This window comes from Dioscorea cayenensis, chromosome 1 (genome assembly GCF_009730915.1).
Source record: "Dioscorea cayenensis subsp. rotundata cultivar TDr96_F1 chromosome 1, TDr96_F1_v2_PseudoChromosome.rev07_lg8_w22 25.fasta, whole genome shotgun sequence".
Taxonomy (NCBI): domain Eukaryota; kingdom Viridiplantae; phylum Streptophyta; class Magnoliopsida; order Dioscoreales; family Dioscoreaceae; genus Dioscorea; species Dioscorea cayenensis.
The window spans coordinates 131,716-151,264 of NC_052471.1; the positions used below are offsets into that span (position 1 = coordinate 131,716).

The following is a 19,549-nucleotide window of genomic DNA, read 5'->3' on the forward strand; positions in this document are numbered from 1 at the left end:
CTAAGGTGAACTCGACTTGAAAGTAAAAGACCTCCGTTGGGTACTGTTTGCATGTGGAGTAACTTAATAGTTGGGGTCAATCTTTTCTTTTGGTCGTCGTATGGCTTTTCTATTCACCTTTCTGTTTCAATGGCAATGGCGCCTGGCGCCCACTACCACGCTCAAAATTTTCCTTCTTTATCATGCATGGACCAATCAACAATCCTCCTCCCATGAGTTTTGATTCCCTGCATTCATTTCAGAAATAGAAACGCATGCAACTAATACAGAAAATTAAACATTGTAATCTAATCTGTTGCTGAATGTGGAATATAATCCTTCTCCTAGCAATTGCATTAACAAAGATTTGTCTCCAAATATATGTGAGTGTATATATATATATATATATATATATATATATATATATATATATATAGTCAAAATTGGATGGCTTACTGGTTTATATAATTCATTTGCGGGAATGGCATGGCCCGTGATAATAAACAACACTAGATTGAACCATTCAAGAGACGACCAATGCATTGCATTCCCCTCATGCAACACTCGCTAAATTGATTAATATATATCGATCATGCATGTCTATGACTAAGCCAAGTCTTTTAGAACATTTTTGTTGCATGCTTTCTTGGTTGGAGTCGTTTCCAAAGGGATAATCTTTTGATGGTGTTGAGATTGACACTTCCAATCTTCCCATTTTCGTTGACTGAACTCTTATACATTATGTTCGTTCTTCAAATATGTTTGAACTGTCAAAGTGTAATTTTTACAAACTATTATTTATTTATTGATTGATTCAGTTTTCAAGGTTCAAAGAAAGAAGGTATCCTATACCTGTCATTGACGTAAAACATATATATATACCCCCGTTTCATAGGGACGGCGGTTTGGACCGGCTAACGCGCCAAAGAAGAGTTGTAAAAGTCCATATGTATATTATGAGGCCTAATTGAATGAATTGTTCAAAATTAAGCTTTGCAAGTTGCAAACAGAGGAGACGATGGAGAAGGAGAAAAGGATTCTTTCGGTGTGTGTTAATGCTTCCAATCCATACCATACTTGCGCTGATTACTGTGCCCGGAGCTCCCCAGTATCAGGACTCAAACCATCCCGGCTCCGATGGATCAACTTAGGTACTTGGTCTTTCTTCATAAAAATTAATGCAAACTTTTCTTTCTTTTTGCTTTTGTTTTTATTTTATTTTTTTCAATTGATCAAGTAAGATGAGAAAGATGAAGACATTTTTGGTTCAAGCTTGCATATATGTTCAAGTTTTCCTTAAATTTCTTGTGATACATATATATATATGTGCATGAAAAGGTTGTGATGAGCATTAGTTTGTTATGCATGCTGTGTCCAATACTTGAGTGATTTGTTTGTGTGATTGGTGGTGCAGTCACTGCAGTGATGAAGAATGGAATGAGAAACAAGGGAGTTGATAGCGATGAGAGTAGTGAAGGAGAACAAAGGGTTGTGAACCCTCTTTGTGTCAATGCATCCAATCCCTACCACAAATGTGCTGATTACTGTTCTCACAGAATGACAGCTTCTGTTAAAACTCCTCCAGCTGCCAGTAAATGTAAATTAACCACGTTAATTAATTAATCTGCTGCACTGCATGCAATTCATCATCATTCGTATTATATATCAATTTAATCCTCAGCAATTAATTGAATGGCAGGCAATTTAATTTTCATTCAAAACTTTAGTACTGACTTTTGATCTGATTATAATATATATATATATATATATTGCATGCGATGCAGTTGTGAGTATGGAGAAGCGCAAGGAGGGTGTCAAGACCGGGGAGAAAAGGAAGGTGGACTCCAGGTGCGTGAATGCACAAAATCCCTACCATGAGTGCACTCAACATTGCCTCCAAAGGATTAATTGAACATTTGTAATTAACCATGCTTTTATTATTATTATTATTATTATTATTATTATTATTATCGTAGTTGTGTTTCATCATCCTTTTTCCCTTAAGTAATCCTTCTCAGAGTACTTACTTCAACAGTTCCTGGATGATCATTCTGTCTGTTAAATTCTCTGTGAAGCTGGACTTCGAATATTTAATTAGGTAGAATGTTTTCAATGACCTTAATTTGCAGAAAAGAGTTAATAAATTGGTGCTGTTATTAAGTCTAACTGCTGTGACAAGATTATTAAATAAATTAAATCATAGTTTTTATTAAGAATCAGATTACCGTAAATTCTAAATTAAGATTCAATAAATTTAAATGCAATCTGCATAAAACTGATTTCAAAATAACTCATGAAATGGTTTCAACCAATAAACCAATGTATATATATACAAAAATAGCTCCACAAGACAAGATGCCTTGTCCACATTGTTTTTTTTTTTTAAAAAAACATAATTGTTTTAAAAAAACATAGCTCCACTAATAATAGAACAAACTAGAAGCAATATTAATTAAGAACAAACTAGGACAAAAAAAAAATAAAATAAAATAACACTGCAATACATAGAAAAAATCAATAATGTCACAATAACCAAGCTTATCGGCAAGCTTATCGGAGATGAGAAAGAATTTTCTAATCAAAAAGCACTAGAGAGATAATTTTTTTGTTTAATAATCTTTTTAAAAAATAAATTTTTTACTTCTATTATATATATATCTTATCAATGATTCAACAGAGTAGTGGGTTATCTATTTATTAAAATTTTTAAAAAAAAAAGTCATTGCAGAGGTGGGCCGTGCAATCTAGACATATGCATGGCTATATTCTCAAGAGAGCACAAGGCACTGTCACGCTCTAAAGTTTAAAAATCATTCAAATCTGAGCAGAAAGAGAAGAAGAGAGAAATTCTAATTTATAATATTTTTAAATAAATAAAAAAATAAAATAAACAACAAGAGCACAACAATGAAACCTGCATGAAAAGCCCAGAGCCCATTTGTAGTGGGCTGAATCAACTTCAGGAATCTCGAGTTAAATCGCTTGCGATTCACCGAGTTAAACTCGGAGAAAGAATCGGGAGGCCAAAAAATCAAATCCAATCATAGATGCCGTCGGCTCAATTGCCACACCCTTTCTCAAATCCCTAATCCCTAATTCTGTTTTCCTCCTTGATCTTCCTCGCAAAATCAGGCTTCATTCTTTCACGGATGGAGAGAAGCCAGCGCAAGGTGCACCCCGACTGTATCAATGCTTCCAATCCCTACCACAATTGCCTTGACTACTGCTTCTCCAAGATCGCTGAGGCTAAAGCCCAAGAACAACATCAATATACTGGTTTGTCCCTCCCTTTTGTCTGTTTTCTCAATGATTTTCATTTCGAATTTTGGTTTTCTTGTACCTCGGATCGCTCGAGAAAAAAATTCCATCTCGTTTACTTCTTGCACTTGTATTTTTGGGTGACAGGGAGAAATCGAGAACCGGCGGAACGCACCGTGCACCCGAAGTGCATAAACGCGTCCAATCCCTTCCACGAGTGCGTCGAGTATTGCTTCCGGAGGATTGCCGAGGCTGTTAATCAAAATAAGACAGATGCTTCAGGTTTCTCCTTTTCCAATAAAGTACTCATTGAGAAAAAAAAAGGAACAAATTTTGGGTTTTTTGAAGGTTTTGCTGATACTTACATTCTGCTGATAGTTTATGATCAAATGTTTAAACTTGCTAGTCTTATTTTTGTGGGGGGTTTTTTTTTTTAACGCTTCTGTGACCTTTTTTTTTTCCATCACTACTTATTTTGTTGCATGGTTTACGGGCTTCGATAGTACTGTAGTGTAATTTATCTCATGTGACATGGTCTTTGAGAATTTTTAAGGTAGATCGCAGGACAATGTGCATATAGAATGATAGCAGGGACTTATATAGCTATAATTTTGATGTCAAATACTCAATTTGAAATACATGTCTTCAATCAGAGAATGGACATGTCTCAGCCAATTTATTCACTATTAGAAGATATCGTTCTCATTAGTATCGTTCTTCTTGCAGAAGCAGAAGAAGCAGAAGATGAGGGGCTACTCCCATTAGGAACTGCTCATAAAAGTGAACCTTCATCTGATGAAAGAGCAAATCTGAGTGAACAAAATGATGATGGCGATAAGCGACCTGAAGATGCTGAATTAGGCTATGCTCAACTTGATGAAAGGCAGAAAAAGTTGTTTGAACTGAGGCTTAAAATGGTGAGTGTAATGGCCATTTTTAATTCCTTTAGTAATTGATATATGTATCTCTTTTATTCAAATTTTGTGTTTGCTACTTTTTAACAGAATGAAGTAAGAAAAGCCAATCAAATGGCCATGGTCGCAGAGAAAAAGAAAATGGAGGCTCCACCTGAATCAAGGGGTGTCTCAAAACAAAAGTGGCTTGAGGACAGAAAAAAGAAGATAGGGAAGCTACTGGATTCAAATGGATTAGAAATGTCAAAGGCATATATGCTTGATACACAAGAGATGGCTGAAGCAAAGTATAAGAAGTGGGAGAAAGATCCAGCACCATTTGGTTGGGATGGTAATGTTCAAATTTCAAGTTATTCATTTTTCTTATTTTCCATTATTTTCTGGTTCACAAACTGAGCACGAAAACCTTTTTTTTTTAATTAGATTTTGTGGTTTCACTTGTTTTGCTAAAGAAACATGTCATAAGAGAAGCTCTGTGGTTGTAGAATCCTTTCACGAGTTTCATGCATTTGCCTATGAATATAATGAGAAGGGGAGGAAAGCTGCATGATGTATGCAGAATGTTTGTGGTGTCATTTCATAAACATTTGAAACTTAAAAGGAAATGTTTAAATGTTCTTTGATGAATTATTATGTATTGAAGTTTGCAAACTATCAAGCTTAGAATGAAGAAAATGAAAATTGTATATATTGGATTGAGGTGTCCTTGAACATGTACAGGTTCGATAATTTCATGGTTTCTTTTGTTATATTCAATGGACATATGGTAATGTCATACCCATTTTGGAAGATAGGCAGTGAGTGTTTCCTGAGCTAGACTGGATAACCTCATTCAATACAATATTTAATGAAAGGCGTTTATTTTGGTGTCATTATATAATGCTAGAGTGCCTTAGTTTTTGAATTTTATTTTTTAAGTTTCTTGATTAGCTTAAGGTATTAGGATCTTATTCAACATGTTTCTCATGTCATGAAGTTATAGATTGTTGACCACTTGATTTGATCCAAATACTAGTATGACAGTTGCACCTCCCTGTTTAACTTGAATTCTATGAATGGAGGGCGGTCTTTATAGTCAGTCTTTTGTGTACTACAAGGTCTAGTGTTAACTGTCAACAAGGTTGCATTTGGCTCTGTTATGACTCTGCTATTGCATATTAAAGTTTGCTCTCTCTCTTTCTCTCTCTAAGAAGCACCATCTTTTGTGGCAGTTTTTAATCAGAAAACATTATACGACGCCTATAAGAAACGTACAAAAAACATAGAATGCGACATGGAGGCATACAATAAAGCAAAGGAAGTGGATCCAGAGTTTTATCGTGATGCTTCTAGCCTTCAATATGGAAAGGTAACGCAAACTTATGCTTTAGTCAAGATTTAGCATACCAGAACCACTTATGGATTCCCACCTGCCTGTGCATCTTCTCTCTGATAGGTATCAAAGGTTGCGGAGGATGATATAGATAGAATGGTGAAGGAGCTTCAAGATAGGGATGCAAAGCGGAAAGCCTTCAGCAGAAGGCGTCGGTTCCATGAAGAGAAGGACATTGATTCAATCAATGACAGGAATGAACATTTCAATAAGAAAATTGAAAGGGCCTTTGGCAAGTACACACTGGAGATCAAGAACAATTTGGAAAGAGGAACCGCTTTACCTGATTAGGCCACAATGGCTATGTACAACTTAATCTTGGAATCATGATATAGCTGTTTGATGATAGGCTGTAATGGAACGGCTTGTTTGACAGCCTGACGATACTTTCTTCCTCATCTTCATCATCTTCACTTATTTTAAAAAGAATGTGTATACACTTCTAAATAGATCACATAAATCTTTGGAGCTCTAGTTTATTTTCTTAATATATGTTCTAAAGCAGGGTTTGTGATTATCCAGAAATAGTGGAATGTGGGTGTGATATGTTTCACAAGAGTTGCTGATCTTATTCCTATTTTATTTGAGTATCTTGTGCATGCATGGGTTATGATGTTGTCTCCTTTAGAACTGCTTGACTTGCATGTTATGCCTGTGCCTTCCCGTGCCCAGGGAGTAGAATAAACTTCACTCTAGCAGTGATTGACATGAAAAATGACACCCTGGGCCCGATTTTTGTGGAAAAGGTCACTAGTTTTCTCCTTGAAGTCCCTGTGCACAAAAGCCAGCTACGTAGCACCGAGAAATGATATATTCTGGTGGAACTCTGCCATCACCGAATGCTTCAGGCACGGTGATGTGCGACAGGCACGCGAGTTATTTGATGAAATGCCGCACAGAAATCTGGTCACTTGGAATTGTATGATCTCCGGCTATGTTCGAAACTATATGATCGTGCAAGCGCTCAGGATCTTTGATGTTATGCCCAGCAAGAACATTGTATCATGGACGGCATTGCTGACAGGCTATTGCAAGCTCGGAAGATTGGATGAAGCTAGAGTTTTGTTCAATAAAATCCCAGAAAAGAACGTTGTTTGCTGGAATTCCATGATCTCGGGATGTATGAAGAAGGGAGACATTACGTCAGCAAGGTTGCTGTTTGATGAAATGCCAATGAGGAACAACACTTCATGGGCGATAATGATTCAGGGGTATCTGCAACACAAACTTGTCCCTCAGGCACGGGCCTTATTTGATCGAGCACCTGTACGCGCTACAGCAATTTACAACGCTTTTTTGTCAGGCTATGTGGAGCTAGGACGCTACAAGGATGCGGAGGAGCTGTACGCGCAGATGGCTGAAAAGAACTTAGTGTCATGGAACACCATGATTACTTGCTATTCCAGAAGTGGGAGGATGGGAAGTGCAAAACTCTTGTTTGAGGGGATTCCTGAGAAGGACACTATTTCCTGGACCGCATTGATCCGTGGGTATCTACAGAATGGAGACATTGATCCCGCCAAAAGATTATTTGAACAAATGCCAGTTAGAGATGTCATGGCATGGAACACGATGATAGGCGGTTTGGTTCAGCACGGGATGATCGAGGATGCCATGCACTTATTCGATGAGATGCCACAGAGGGATGTTGTTTCTTGGAATACAATTTTACAGGCTCATGTTCGGCAAGGTGATACAGCCAAAGCATGCAGTTTCTTTGACAGAATGCCGTGTAAAAGCGAGACCTCATGGAACACACTTATATCTGGATGTCGAAGCGAGGAAGCTCTCGTTATGTTTCGCCAGATGTTGAGGGAAGGATTTAGTCCAGACCAAGTTACTTTTGCTGTGGTTATATCCGTTTGTGCTTCACTAGTGGCTCTTGGGTGGGGAAGAATGCTGCACCTCTATGCGTGGCGAGCTGGTTATGAGCATGATCACACATTGGTGATGAGCTCTTTGATCTCAATGTACTCCAGCTGTGGATTGCTTGGTGATGCCAATCAAGTGTTCAAGTGCGTGCTGAAACACGACACCATCTCATGGAATGCCATGATTGCAGCTTATGCTTACCATGGATTTGCGGCAGAGGCCTTCGAGCTCTTTGAAGAGATGATTCGAGCTGGCTTCATTCCCGACAATGTGACATTTTTGGGCCTGTTATCAGCGTGTGCTCACAGAGGCTTGGTTGATGCAGGATGCAGATACTTTATCAGAATGCACAAGGATTGGAAGCTGATTCCCAGGCCCCAACATTTTTCTTGTGTTGTTGATCTCCTGGGCAGATCAGGAATGATGAATCAGGCTCATGATTTGGTAAACCGAATGACCATGGTTGATAATGATAATGATGATGATGGTCATGCTGCTGCTCAGGCAAATAATAATAATGCCTGGGAGACCCTTTTGAGTGCTTGCAAATTCCATGGGAATTTGGAATTAGGACAAGTTGCTGCACAGAGGGTGTTACAGGCTCAACCTCTTGATGGGGGGATGTACATTATCTTAGCTAACATTTATGCGGCAAAAGGAATGTGGCAGGATGCAACAAGTATCAGAGCTCTGATGAGAGCTCGCGGAGTGAAGAAGGAGACTGGCTGTAGTTGGATTGAAGTGAATGGTAGGATGCACTCTTTTATGTCTAATGATAAGTCTCATCAATCATTTGACCAACTGTATCAACACTTGGATAATCTTTCCATTATCATGGAGGAGGGGAACATGTAACTACTGATTAATTTTTTTTTTTTTGGCATGAATAGCTTATATTTGTTTTATACACGCTACACTAAAAGTGGTCACCTGCAAACATGATGACGTGCCTTTTTTTCCCACCCTTTTACATGAGAATTAATGTCTCCAGTACGCATACTGATATTTTGTATATTAATAACATTATCATTTAAAAAATTTCATTGATTTACAAGTGCCTCCCCCACCAAAAGGGCTTTGATATAGTAAGACTTACCTCAATGTAATGTGTTTTATATGCATTTTTATTACTAAGGTTAGTAACACATTTGAGACAGTAGTGGAAAAAGATTTCTAACAGTGAGAGTGGGTTTATAATTTAATCCCCGTATTTGTCGAGTAAATGCACATTTATCGTTAGGGGGCCGCCTAATTATGGTGAATTCTGTTCTGTCCGCCTTGCCGACGTTTTGGATGTCTATTTTTAGGTTGCCTTGCTGGGTTATTAAGACTTTGGATCGCATCAGGCGTGACTTCTTATGGACTGGACCAGATATTGGACATCCAAAATGCCGATTGGTTGGTTGGAAAGCTTTATGTCGCCCCAGGGATCAAGGGGGTTGGGGTATCCTGGATTTGAACACCTTTAATTTGGCATTACTGGCTAAATGGCTTTGAAAATTTCTGTTGGGCCCAGATTGGGGTGGGCGAAGGTTGTACAATTCAACTATGGGTTATCGCGATGGAATCTCTCGCATAGGCCATCTGGGAGGATTTCGTTCTTTTGGAGGGGTGTCTCTAACTGTATCCCGGCCTTCAGGAGTTGTATTTCCCATGAGGTAAGCTCCGGAGATACGACCCTTTTTTGGAAGGACCGTTGGTTCAATGGTTTAGCTCCTATGAATTTGTGGCCGGGGGAGTTTCGTGATAATCCACTCCACAATGGTACTGTGCAAGAGCTGGCTTTTTTGCTTGAAAATACCCCTTTTAATGTGAATGAGGCTTCCTTGTATCTTAGAGACCGTCTGCGCGCTCAGGGTCTGAGAGGGGAGGACAAGAAACGTTGGTCGTTGACGGGGAATGGGACGTTCTCTGTTAAATCTTTCTACAACTTTCTCATCGATGGGGGGACCAGATGTCCGGTGGCAAAGTTCTTTTGGCATCGCGCTTGTCCAAGAAAGATCAATCTCTTTAACTGGCTTGCGTGGAAGAACAAAATTCTTTCCTTGGAGAATCTTGTCTTAAGAAAATGTAATAAACTTCCTACTGCCACTTGTGTCATGTGTCACTCCGACATTGAAACGGTCGACCACCTTTTCCTTACCTGTTCTTTCACTAGGCGGATATGGGATTACTTTACTCATCTGTTTCGGCGTCCAGAACCTCCAGGGCTGATGTACAGCCTTTGGGGTCCTTGGAGGTTGGCTGTGCAGCCTGCTGTTAGAGACTTCTGTGATTTACTTGTTAAAGCCCTTGTGTGGAATGTTTGGCTTGTTAGGAATGATATTATATTTAATGCCAATGTTGTGCCTATCTACACTATTATTCTCAAGATTGATCGCATGCTTTTGTCTTGGTTCGCAAATTACACAGTTAACTTCATTGGGAAGCTTGAGGAGCCCATGAAGAGTATCAGTCACAGTTTGGAGTTCATCGGTTCTCAATCAGTAGGGGCCACTTCTGAGGTCGGGTCGGATGCTACTCCTGCCGCGGAGGCGCAGCTCTTGTCTTCTGAGTAGTTTTTGCTGAGGGCTTGGGGAGGCATGTTCCCCATGTATCTTTGTTTTTGCTTTTTGTTTTGTGTTGTGCAGCTGTACCACATCTAGTGTTACGCTGCTTTTACTAATTACTGTTGGGAGAATGTGGCTTGTTGTGCCTTCTTTTGCTTTAATTTAAGTGGTTTATCCACATTTTCAAAAAAAAAATGCACATTAATCGTAAGATCAATTTTTGACGGTGTGCATGACATCCTTATTTGTCCACTTTTATATATATAAAAAAAATCTATTATCCATGAGAGCGTGCAATATATATATATATATATATATATATATATATATATTATAAAACACCCATATTCTAATGAAAAAGAAGTCTTCAACTTAGTAGTAAATATTTTTTTTTATATAAAAAATAATAGTCATAATTTTTTTTTCTAAGTGAATTCCAATTGATATTTCTTTAGCTTAGAAAAAATTATGTGCAATCAATTTTTTTTCTTGCCTAACAATAGTGTTTTAGCATGCTCATACTCTTATATTGAAAATTGATCATATGTTTTTTTTTATGGTCTCTTATGTCTCAAAAAAACTAGAGTGAAGCTAAAAGATTCCATGGTGACTATCTGTCGTAGCTTGGAGTTTCTGAGACCTCATGATGTGAAGGCCAATAGGGTCCCGGCGTCTAAGGTGATGCAGGGTTAGAGCACGGGCTAGGATGCTTTCGGGAGAGAGCTTTTTTTTCTCGTTATTTTTTTTGTATTGTTGTTGTTGGCTTGTGTTGTTTTACCATAGCTAATGCCATGAATGGTGCTTCTTTAATTTGTTTCCTCCACGCTGATTGCATGGATATTTGTTGTACTTTTCTTGTTTTAATGACTGTGATTTATCCATATTTTAAAAAAAAGAAAAAAAATTGGATGTATAAGGAGTGGTTCTCGAACTTATTATTTATAATTGTCAATCGATCATCATTGAATTTTTTTAAAATAAAAATAAGAAATTAAAAAAAAAATTCTTATTCAAACCAACGCGTCGTGGCTTTTGTCTAGCGTTGGTATTCAACGGTTAAGTAGCTGTGAAATGGAGAGACTCGTTAAACCATGTGTTATGTCACCCGAACGCGAGAGGCAATATAAACGAACAAGTTGATAAGTACGGATCTTATAAAGAGAAAATTAAAGAGTCAGCCAACGACTTTTAGGTCTATTGGTACACGGGTCGCCAATAGAGCTCTCACCGAGTGGTGAGAGTTCGATTCTCGGTTGAGGGCACATTTTTTGGAGTTGTGAATAGTAGTTGTGTACAGGTGGTTTCGGTACCACGTGGACTGGCCTGTCCCCACTTGTTCACGAACTGTCTGCACGCGCAGGCTCTAGTTGGTTCGCCCACTCCTCTTTCCCAAAAATTCCAAAACATGTGCTTAGATACACGTACATATGGCACTAATAATTAATTAGTAGTTGATATATAGTAGAAAACTAACAAATGTAAGTTTCTTGGATCACGACATTTCAGCTGCTACGAACTTCGTCGTATATTAAGTTAATTATAAGCTATTAACAACTCTCATCTCATGGTCAGGCCATTTATAAATAAAGTTCAGTAATCAATAGTCAATGCAGAATGCGAGCACTTAATGGGCAGGTAGCTTGATAGGATGTTGTCATAATATATAAAAGAATGAGCTTCACGCATCAAGCTTGAATAGAAGTTTGGAGATGGAGTCTGGAATTAATTAGGAAAGTCCACTTTGATCAGATGATGTGGAATGGATAAGCTCTAGAGGAAGCAACTTATTATATATATGTGTGAGATCTCGACAAGATGATTGATAGATATATAGAGTTGAACAATTAATAAAAAACTAAACGGCATGCCTGTCTTGAATTGGCACTTTAATTAATTATGAGTGCAAGTACTGATTGATCTTTATTTTTAAGTCTTCATAAAAAAAATTAATAAAATCACTTATTGTGCTCATGAACTGGACAACAAAAGAGGATCCCGATCGACCAGCGATAATGGAAAGTACTTGGACTTCACGGTACTCAATCATTAATTTTATACTAAGTAGTTTTAATTTTGAAGGGAAAAAAAAAAAAACAAAGTGAGAAGTGAAAATTAACCCTTCTAGCTAGCTAGCTAGGTAGCATATATATATATATATATAGTCCTCCACTCAGTGCTATAAATACTTGTATCAAAGGACTATAGTTATTAGTTAGGACGGCCTGGCTTTTCATGAATGCCAAGTACACCATGCAGCCTAGGTATATTCCAGTACCCTTTTTCTCCTTCTTTCTCCTCGTCCTAGTTAACTACTACAGTACTAGTGCTAGTTGCCATGGCTTTCTTTTAGCTATGGCACACTCAACAGCAAACATCGCAAACCTCCAGACCTACATAGTCCATGTCCAACAACCACCTGGTCTTGCAGCCACAAGCTCTTCCGATGCTGATGCTGATGCTGAGCGGGAAATATGGTACAAATCCTTCTTGCCCGCACGCCTTTTATTGGGTTCCGGCGAGCCCGAGTGGCTCTACGCCTACCACCACGTAACCAGCGGTTTTGCTGTCCGGCTAACAGAGGACGAGCTCTCTACCATGAAGGAGAAGGACGGCTTCCTCCTCGCGTATCCTGACCGTCTCATCCCACTCCAGACCACTTACTCTTCTTCATTCCTCGGTCTGGAGGATCACGGAAAGCACAGTCTATGGGATGCTTCAAACTATGGGGCCGGCATCATCATTGGCGTGCTCGACACGGGCATCGCTCCAAACCACACCTCCTTTAATGACCAAGGTATGCCGTTCCCGCCCGCCAAATGGAAGGGCAACTGCGAGTTCCCGCCACCGGCCGGCTGCAACAAGAAGCTCATAGGTGCAAGGAATTTCATTCGTGGCCAAAATGCCATGCGTGGCATTCCAACAAACGTTGTAACCCAGCCACCCTACGACTCTGAGGGACATGGGACGCACACCGCCGGCACAGCTGCCGGGAGGTTTGTTGAAGGGGCTGGCGCTTATGGGAATGCCATGGGCTTGGCTGTTGGGATGGCTCCGCGTGCTCATCTAGCCATCTACAAGGTCTGCTCGGAAAATGGATGTCCAACAAGCGATATAATGGCCGGCCTCGATGCAGCCGTCAGTGACGGGGTAGATGTTCTATCTCTCTCCCTCGGCGGAAAATCATTACCATTCTACCAGGACGGGATAGCCATTGGGACGTTCGGGGCCATTCAGAAGGGTGTTTTTGTTAGTTGCGCTGCTGGCAACTCCGGGCCTTCTGACAGCACACTGTCCAATGAGGCACCGTGGATTCTGACCGTGGGAGCGAGCACCATGGACAGGAGCATCAGAACAACCGTCACGCTCGGCAACGGACAACAGTTTGATGGAGAGTCCCTCAACCAAGGGATACCTTTCCCGGCTACCTCGCCGATTCCCTTAGTGTACGCCGGAGGGAGAAGGCAAACTGCCACCTGCAGCACCCTATCCGGTGTCAACGTGCGAGGGAAGGTGGTGGTGTGTGACATGGGTGGCGGCATAGGACGCGTCGCCAAAGGTTCCACAGTGAAAGCTGCTGGTGGGGTGGGTATGATCCTAGCCAACCTCCCGGAGATGGGTTATAGCACACTCGCAGAACCTCATGTCATCCCAACATCTCATGTTACCTACGAAGCAGCCTCCCAAATTAAGGCTTACATCAAATCTGCCGCCTCATTAACCGCCAACCCTGTGGCAACCATCACCCCGAAAGGCACTTTGTTTGGAGCTCCACCTGTTGCTCCCATCGTTGCCTACTTCTCTTCACGCGGACCCAGCCAGGCCAGCCCAAACATCTTGAAGCCCGACATCATCGGACCCGGTGTCAACGTTCTCGCAGCATGGCCATTCCCAGTGGGACCTGTTGGTGAGTCAAACCCATTCAACGTGATATCCGGCACGTCCATGTCCACACCGCACTTAAGTGGCATCGCGGCACTGCTCAGGGCAGTGCATCCAAAATGGTCACCGGCGATGATCAAATCTGCCATCATGACATCATCTGACGTAACTGGAAGTGATGGACAACTTATCGGGGACCAGTTGCTGCGACCGTACAACCTGTTTGCTACTGGTGTGGGCCATGTGAATCCAACAAAAGCGTCCGACCCAGGGCTTGTCTTTGATATCGGCCCTCAGGAGTACATCGCTTACCTCTGCGGCCTTGGCTACGACGACAAGCAGGTCAGCGCAGTCGTGCGCAGCTCGGTCAGTTGCTCAAGTTACCCAGCTGAAGTGGACCTCAACTATCCGTCCATCACTGTGGTCTTGGATTCTAAGGGGTGGGCTAATGCAACTAGGTTCGTCACGAATGTCGGGCAGGCTGTATCCTTGTACAAGGTCAATGTGACACCACCACCTGGAGTGAAGGTCATTGTTGAACCTGACACATTGAGTTTCACGGCCTCGCACAAAGTTGAGAAGTTCACCGTCCAATTTCAGGGAACAGCAGACGCCTCGTCTAACAGAGTGGGCTCGTTGACGTGGAGTTCGGGAACTAATCAAGTGGCCTTGCGCAGCCCATTACTGGTTGTGCCCTCCTCATCGTCGTCTTTGTCGGGGAGCTCTGTCATGGCTGCCAAGCAATCAACCATTTATATATAAATCTGTATGGTAATTAATAACCAAACTCTCCGAAGTTGGCCGGGCTTCTATCTCCACGATCATTAATTTCCAGTGTTTTGTGTAAGGTCATGGTTATGGTCGGTATCACTTAATTTCCAGTGTTTCTTGGGTTGTTATATCTAAACTTTTAAATAAATAATAATTTTAATCAACAGTAGAGAAAGCATACTAAGGTTAATTACGCGGAGCTTCATACAACAAATCAAATGAGAGAGAAAAAAAACCTCGTGAGCCTGAACATGTCAGGTCAAACTACACCCAGTCGTATGTTTATACATACATACATGAATTGGACGTAATTTTATCATCATATTACTTTTTTAATTAAAATTTTCCCCTAAGATTAAATAAGATAACAATGATCATCAAATATCTTTAATTTTCTTCAAAACATTTTAACAGTTTTTTGAATTATGTTATTGAATATAGTGTAAACATAAAATCAATAATCTTGTTAACTCACTTGATAATTTGCAGTTTTGCTTTTTTTAAAAACAGAGAAGTACCATATTGTGTCTTTTCTAACACTTTTGAATTGCAACCGTACTAGATAAAAAAATATATTTGTATTTCTCTTCCCCTAAAGGTCTTTTTTTTTAGGGGATTTTCTGTGGTGTGTTTTTTTATGTTCTGTTGTTTGATTTTACCACTTCTGGTGGTGTCTGTTTTTTGTTGTGAGCCTTGGCTCTTGGGTTGTACTCCTGTGCTTTGTTCTTTCTTCTTTTTAATGAACGTGGTTTATCCACTTTTTTAAAAAAATAAAAAAATAAAAAAATAAAAAACACATCTTGCAACAAGCCAAAGGACGGGAGCATCCAAACATGTACGTTTCCTTTGTCTCGAAATGACGGGGGATGTCACCATTTCCTTTCAGGTGCAGCTCCTTGCTGTTTACTATTACAAAAATCGTATTTGATCATGGAACTCATAAGTGGTGAACAAACTTTAGTTTCTTTATTTGGTAAATTGGAAAATTAAATTATTATATTTTCATATGTTTGTAATATTCGTCATTGGTTGTCAAATATTTAGTTTTTTTATCTTTTAAGTTAGAAAATTTAAGGTTTTTTTTAAAAAAAAAAAATAATAATTTTAAAGAATTTTTCAAATGGTCTTTCCACTTAAAAGTAAATCCACACGTTGCCAACTGATCTGCTATATGGACATATGTGAATTGTTACCAAGATGTCATATGCTAATATTTTGCATTGACATTCTGTTTACTTTAATTCTTCGTTTGTGTTATTCTCTTGCTTTCATATCTTTAGCTTGCCTGATCAACTAGAACTTCAGGTTTTTATGAGTCATATGCATATCTGTAGACATTTTTTTCTTAATGTCATTATGGTTTCTTTCTTCAATTCCTTCTACTGGTAGACGATGATTTCCAGAATGATGCTTATGTTTTCATGGTTTCTCAAGGCTGTGGAATGCCTGTTGAATTATCTTTTCTTGAACAATATTCTTATCCACGAAGTGCTTTCTTTTAATATTAATATGCCTTGTTCTGAAGCTTCTTGAACGTCTATAGATATATTGTGTTTGGTGCTGGCCTAAATTACGTTGTCATTTATCTTGTGTGCTTTTTTGCCTAGGTAAACATGCTAGGCAAGTAGTATATATGATGAAATTTTAGCTGTGTATGTGCAGGCATATATATTGTGTACTGCTCCCATGAACATGTTGCATGACAAGTGATCCAAACCATCTAAAACTTTTCATAGCTTAGTTGCCTGAAGCGGACAAGTGCAACAACATGCTTTTGCTTGCTCCGTGAGACTATATATTATGCTGTTCAAATTGTATAATGGCACGCTGATCTATTTCAGATGAAGTGGCAAAGCTAGCACCAGTAGCCCAGCGGTAAAGATGCAAAAACTTTACCTTCCACTAGTGACAATCCAACCATTAGAATTGAGTAAAGAAAATGCTGCTGGCCCGTGGGCATGATCACTAGATCGCCTTGAGCTTCCTCCAAGGCCATTACACTACTCAAACAGCTCTGGTTCCTTTTGTTTCTCAGAATCTGGCTCCAGATATGTATATCAAGCTGGAGGTGATATAAAAAATCAACTTGAACAACCAGATGAAACAATAGTAGAGAAGCAAATTAAGAGTGAACGTTCCTGTGGCCCAAATGAACCGAAGTGGTCATCCGCATTCAGTGGCTAGCTAGAATCTTCTGAGCAGGACCTTTCCATTTCTTGTGGCCCAAATGGGATATTCAAAGGCCGAGAAAGGCCTTGCTGATCATTGTGTCGGGTCCGAGAGGTTGCGAAACTGAAGGAGGTCATTGAAGGTGTTATTGTTGCTATTGTTGCAGAACTAATAAGAACAGAAGGTGGCGATGAACTCAAAATTCAAGGAGTTGTAGTTCCCAAATGTTGTAGGAATATTGATCACTATCAATTCGCCATCAATCCATTATATCATCCCCCACCCAAGCTTTTATCATGTTTTCTTTTGCGTGGACTGTTGCAAATTTTGTGTTTGTACAATCTCCCTTTTTCTGCATGTTTTCCCTATTTGTCCCTCGGAAAATATTTGTGACCTGGAAAGTAGACTTGACACAAGGAACATGGAAGAATTAAAAAAAAATATATATATATATTTAGATGCTTTGAAATTTTTATTGAAGTGATTATGATTGTTACTTCAAAAAAAAAAAAAAGTGATTATGATTGACAAACAATGATTGATAAACCCTTTAAAGGTGCGCTTATCAACTATTGTCTAAAAAAAAGTGAATGATTGACAAACTTTTAAATGGAGGTGGTTATATCAACTATTGTCAAAAATAGAAAGAAAAAAAAAAGTGATTGATGAGATTTCTTGGTCTCCGGGTGCAACAAATCAACTTCTCTATTGTAGACATGTGTCATCTTTATTTTCTCTTTGGTAAGAGCAGATCCAGAGTGGGATGTGAATTTCCTTCATTCACTTATTTCGGCTCATATATATATATATATATATATTTTTAGGGGTGTAAATGTAAATGCATTCAGTGCTTTGCTTAGGAACAACGAGGAAGCACAAAAGTTGATGATAGATACCACTTAGGATTCCACAACAATATAGAACAGTACAAAGGGCATGAGAATTTAAGAGAAGGCGGTCCAGAGTCCAGACTCCAGACTCCAGACTCCAGACTGTAAATACTAACTGAAAACAAATAATGATGGTAAATACGCTTTGGATGGATGCATGGATGGAATATGCACATTTACTAAGCCTTAACCAACATCTTGCCCTTAATCATTTCCTTGTGCTCAATTGATTTGATCTCTGGCTTTTCTGTTTTCAGCTCCTCCAGCTCTTTCAACCAGATGTCAGCAAACTCACAGTTTTTATAAGCCTCGAACCAGGGTCCCCCACAAGTGTAGTGTATGGCCTTGGGGATTGTCATGGGATCATTCTCCTCCACCTTGTTATGCCCAACCAAGAAATTCCAAGTGAAAGGGATTGACCCAATCTCCTCGTCCTCCAGCCACATGAACCTGCGTACATATATATATATATATATATATATATATATATATATATATATACAAGCGCAGCGCATTATTATTAATGCATATATATATATATATATATATATATATATATTTAGGCATGTAGGTAATTAAGTAGTAGTACCTGTGAAGGAAGGCACCAGACTGAGAACTGACAAGTTGGGGAGTGAGTATTTGGTTGTTTGGATGCTGGCAGTTGTAGAGCACCATTGAGGACCAGTTTTTGCGTGGGTAGGAGGTCTGCAGTACACCATCCATCTTGGTTCCTTCCTTGGGCTGGTACTCATGTTTGACACACATGAGTGCGTATCTGTTATCAGCCAATTGCATCAGCTCAGCCACATCCGCGAGGAACAGGAAGTCACAATCCACGAATACCGCCCAGCCTTGGTACCTGGCTAGGTACGGTGTGAGGAATCTGGTGAAAGAGAACTCAGTGCTCTCTGTTGGACCACGCTCACGAGTGTAGAGCCCTATCTCTCGGAGCTCTGATTGTTTCAGCGGGATCACCTCTACTGGAATTGACGCATGCTTCAGCAACGAGTGCCGGCACACCTGGTATGCCACATCCTCTCTGGAGTCATAACCAACAAATATCTTCAATATTGGACAGTGATACTCCATGTTAATGTTCATGTCCATGGCCATTAGTATTGATGGGGTGTTGTTTCTTAATAAATTTCCCCCTGCCTTCAATGGCTTTTCTCTATTCTATTCTGTTCATTTTTAGTCTTGCTGCCCTTGTGTTTATAAAGCCTGTATTTGTGTATACACGTGACAAATGTTTGTTTGTTTGTTTTTATTATTATTATTATTATTATTATTAGCAAAAAAACAAAAAAAAAAACATATTTTAAATAAAGATGATTAATTATGTGGAATTGGTGGAATCTACAGTCATACATTATTCTCAATGATATGTACATTATTAGTAATGAAAAGGTAAAATAGCAGGACAGGCAGGCAGGCGTTACGATTCTTATTAGTCTGCTGCTTTACTATAATATCTATACGTTAAAAAAAAAAAGGATGCTTTGCTTAATTTTATCAGCCTTAATTTATTATATATATATATATATAATTAATAATTTCATGATTGTATATTTGTATCATGGGTTGCCAGTCCCTAGGCTGTCAACATGAGCTGGCCGAGTCCGGATACTCGATTGGTATTCAAGGACAAAGGAAAGGTTGTGGGATTCTGTATAATAAACATCAAGTGGTTGCTCAATAACAATCAGAATTATATAAATGAACTAAATAAGCAGATAATTGTAATGTAAACACATATATTAAATTTTATATATATATATATATATATATTCAAATGCGTGGAATCATTTCAAAGGAAACACAGTTTTCTTATACAAACCTGTTAATTAATGCTCTAAGTCGTTTTAAGAAAATCAAAACATTTCTTAAAATAACAAC

The 19,549-nt window shown here is 39.3% G+C and overlaps 4 protein-coding genes across 4 annotated transcripts; 3 read left to right on the forward strand and 1 right to left on the reverse strand.

Moving 5' to 3' along the window:
• The first annotated feature begins 3,020 nt into the window (after positions 1 to 3,020).
• On the forward strand, positions 3,021 to 6,038 carry LOC120279424 (pre-mRNA-splicing factor syf2). The gene is made up of 6 exons (XM_039286386.1): positions 3,021 to 3,255; positions 3,385 to 3,519; positions 3,964 to 4,154; positions 4,242 to 4,482; positions 5,363 to 5,499; positions 5,587 to 6,038. The coding sequence occupies exons 1-6, from the start codon at positions 3,129 to 3,131 to the stop codon at positions 5,812 to 5,814; spliced, it is 1,059 nt and encodes a 352-aa protein (XP_039142320.1). The 5' UTR covers positions 3,021 to 3,128; the 3' UTR covers positions 5,815 to 6,038.
• Positions 6,039 to 6,411: 373 nt separating this feature from the next.
• On the forward strand, positions 6,412 to 8,250 carry LOC120262027 (pentatricopeptide repeat-containing protein At4g02750-like). The gene has a single exon (XM_039270065.1). It carries the CDS (start codon positions 6,412 to 6,414, stop codon positions 8,248 to 8,250), a length of 1,839 nt encoding a protein of 612 aa, XP_039125999.1.
• Positions 8,251 to 12,144: 3,894 nt separating this feature from the next.
• On the forward strand, positions 12,145 to 14,758 carry LOC120263548 (subtilisin-like protease). Its single transcript, XM_039271502.1, has one exon. It carries the CDS (start codon positions 12,177 to 12,179, stop codon positions 14,583 to 14,585), a length of 2,409 nt encoding a protein of 802 aa, XP_039127436.1. The 5' UTR covers positions 12,145 to 12,176; the 3' UTR covers positions 14,586 to 14,758.
• Positions 14,759 to 17,645: 2,887 nt separating this feature from the next.
• Positions 17,646 to 18,871, reverse strand: LOC120263185 (protein CDI-like). The gene is made up of 2 exons (XM_039271075.1): positions 18,243 to 18,871; positions 17,646 to 18,103 (listed from the first exon to the last, which is right to left on the reverse strand). Exons 1-2 carry the CDS (start codon positions 18,764 to 18,766, stop codon positions 17,833 to 17,835), a joined length of 795 nt encoding a protein of 264 aa, XP_039127009.1. The 5' UTR covers positions 18,767 to 18,871; the 3' UTR covers positions 17,646 to 17,832.
• Positions 18,872 to 19,549: the final 678 nt, after the last annotated feature.

Excerpts from the sequence above, each read along its gene's own strand:
- LOC120262027 (XM_039270065.1), top strand. The coding sequence starts at position 6,412 with ATGCCGCACAGAAATCTGGTCACTTGGAATTGTATGATCTCCGGCTAT.
- LOC120263185 (XM_039271075.1), bottom strand. The coding sequence starts at position 18,766 with ATGGCCATGGACATGAACATTAACATGGAGTATCACTGTCCAATATTG. Across the intron at positions 18,104-18,242 it reads TCTGGTGCCTTCCTTCACAG|GTTCATGTGGCTGGAGGACG; the intron begins GTACTACTACTT and ends ATATGTACGCAG.
- LOC120279424 (XM_039286386.1), top strand. The coding sequence starts at position 3,129 with ATGGAGAGAAGCCAGCGCAAGGTGCACCCCGACTGTATCAATGCTTCC. Across the intron at positions 4,483-5,362 it reads AGCACCATTTGGTTGGGATG|TTTTTAATCAGAAAACATTA; the intron begins GTAATGTTCAAA and ends CTTTTGTGGCAG. Across the intron at positions 5,500-5,586 it reads CTAGCCTTCAATATGGAAAG|GTATCAAAGGTTGCGGAGGA; the intron begins GTAACGCAAACT and ends TCTCTCTGATAG.
- LOC120263548 (XM_039271502.1), top strand. The coding sequence starts at position 12,177 with ATGAATGCCAAGTACACCATGCAGCCTAGGTATATTCCAGTACCCTTT.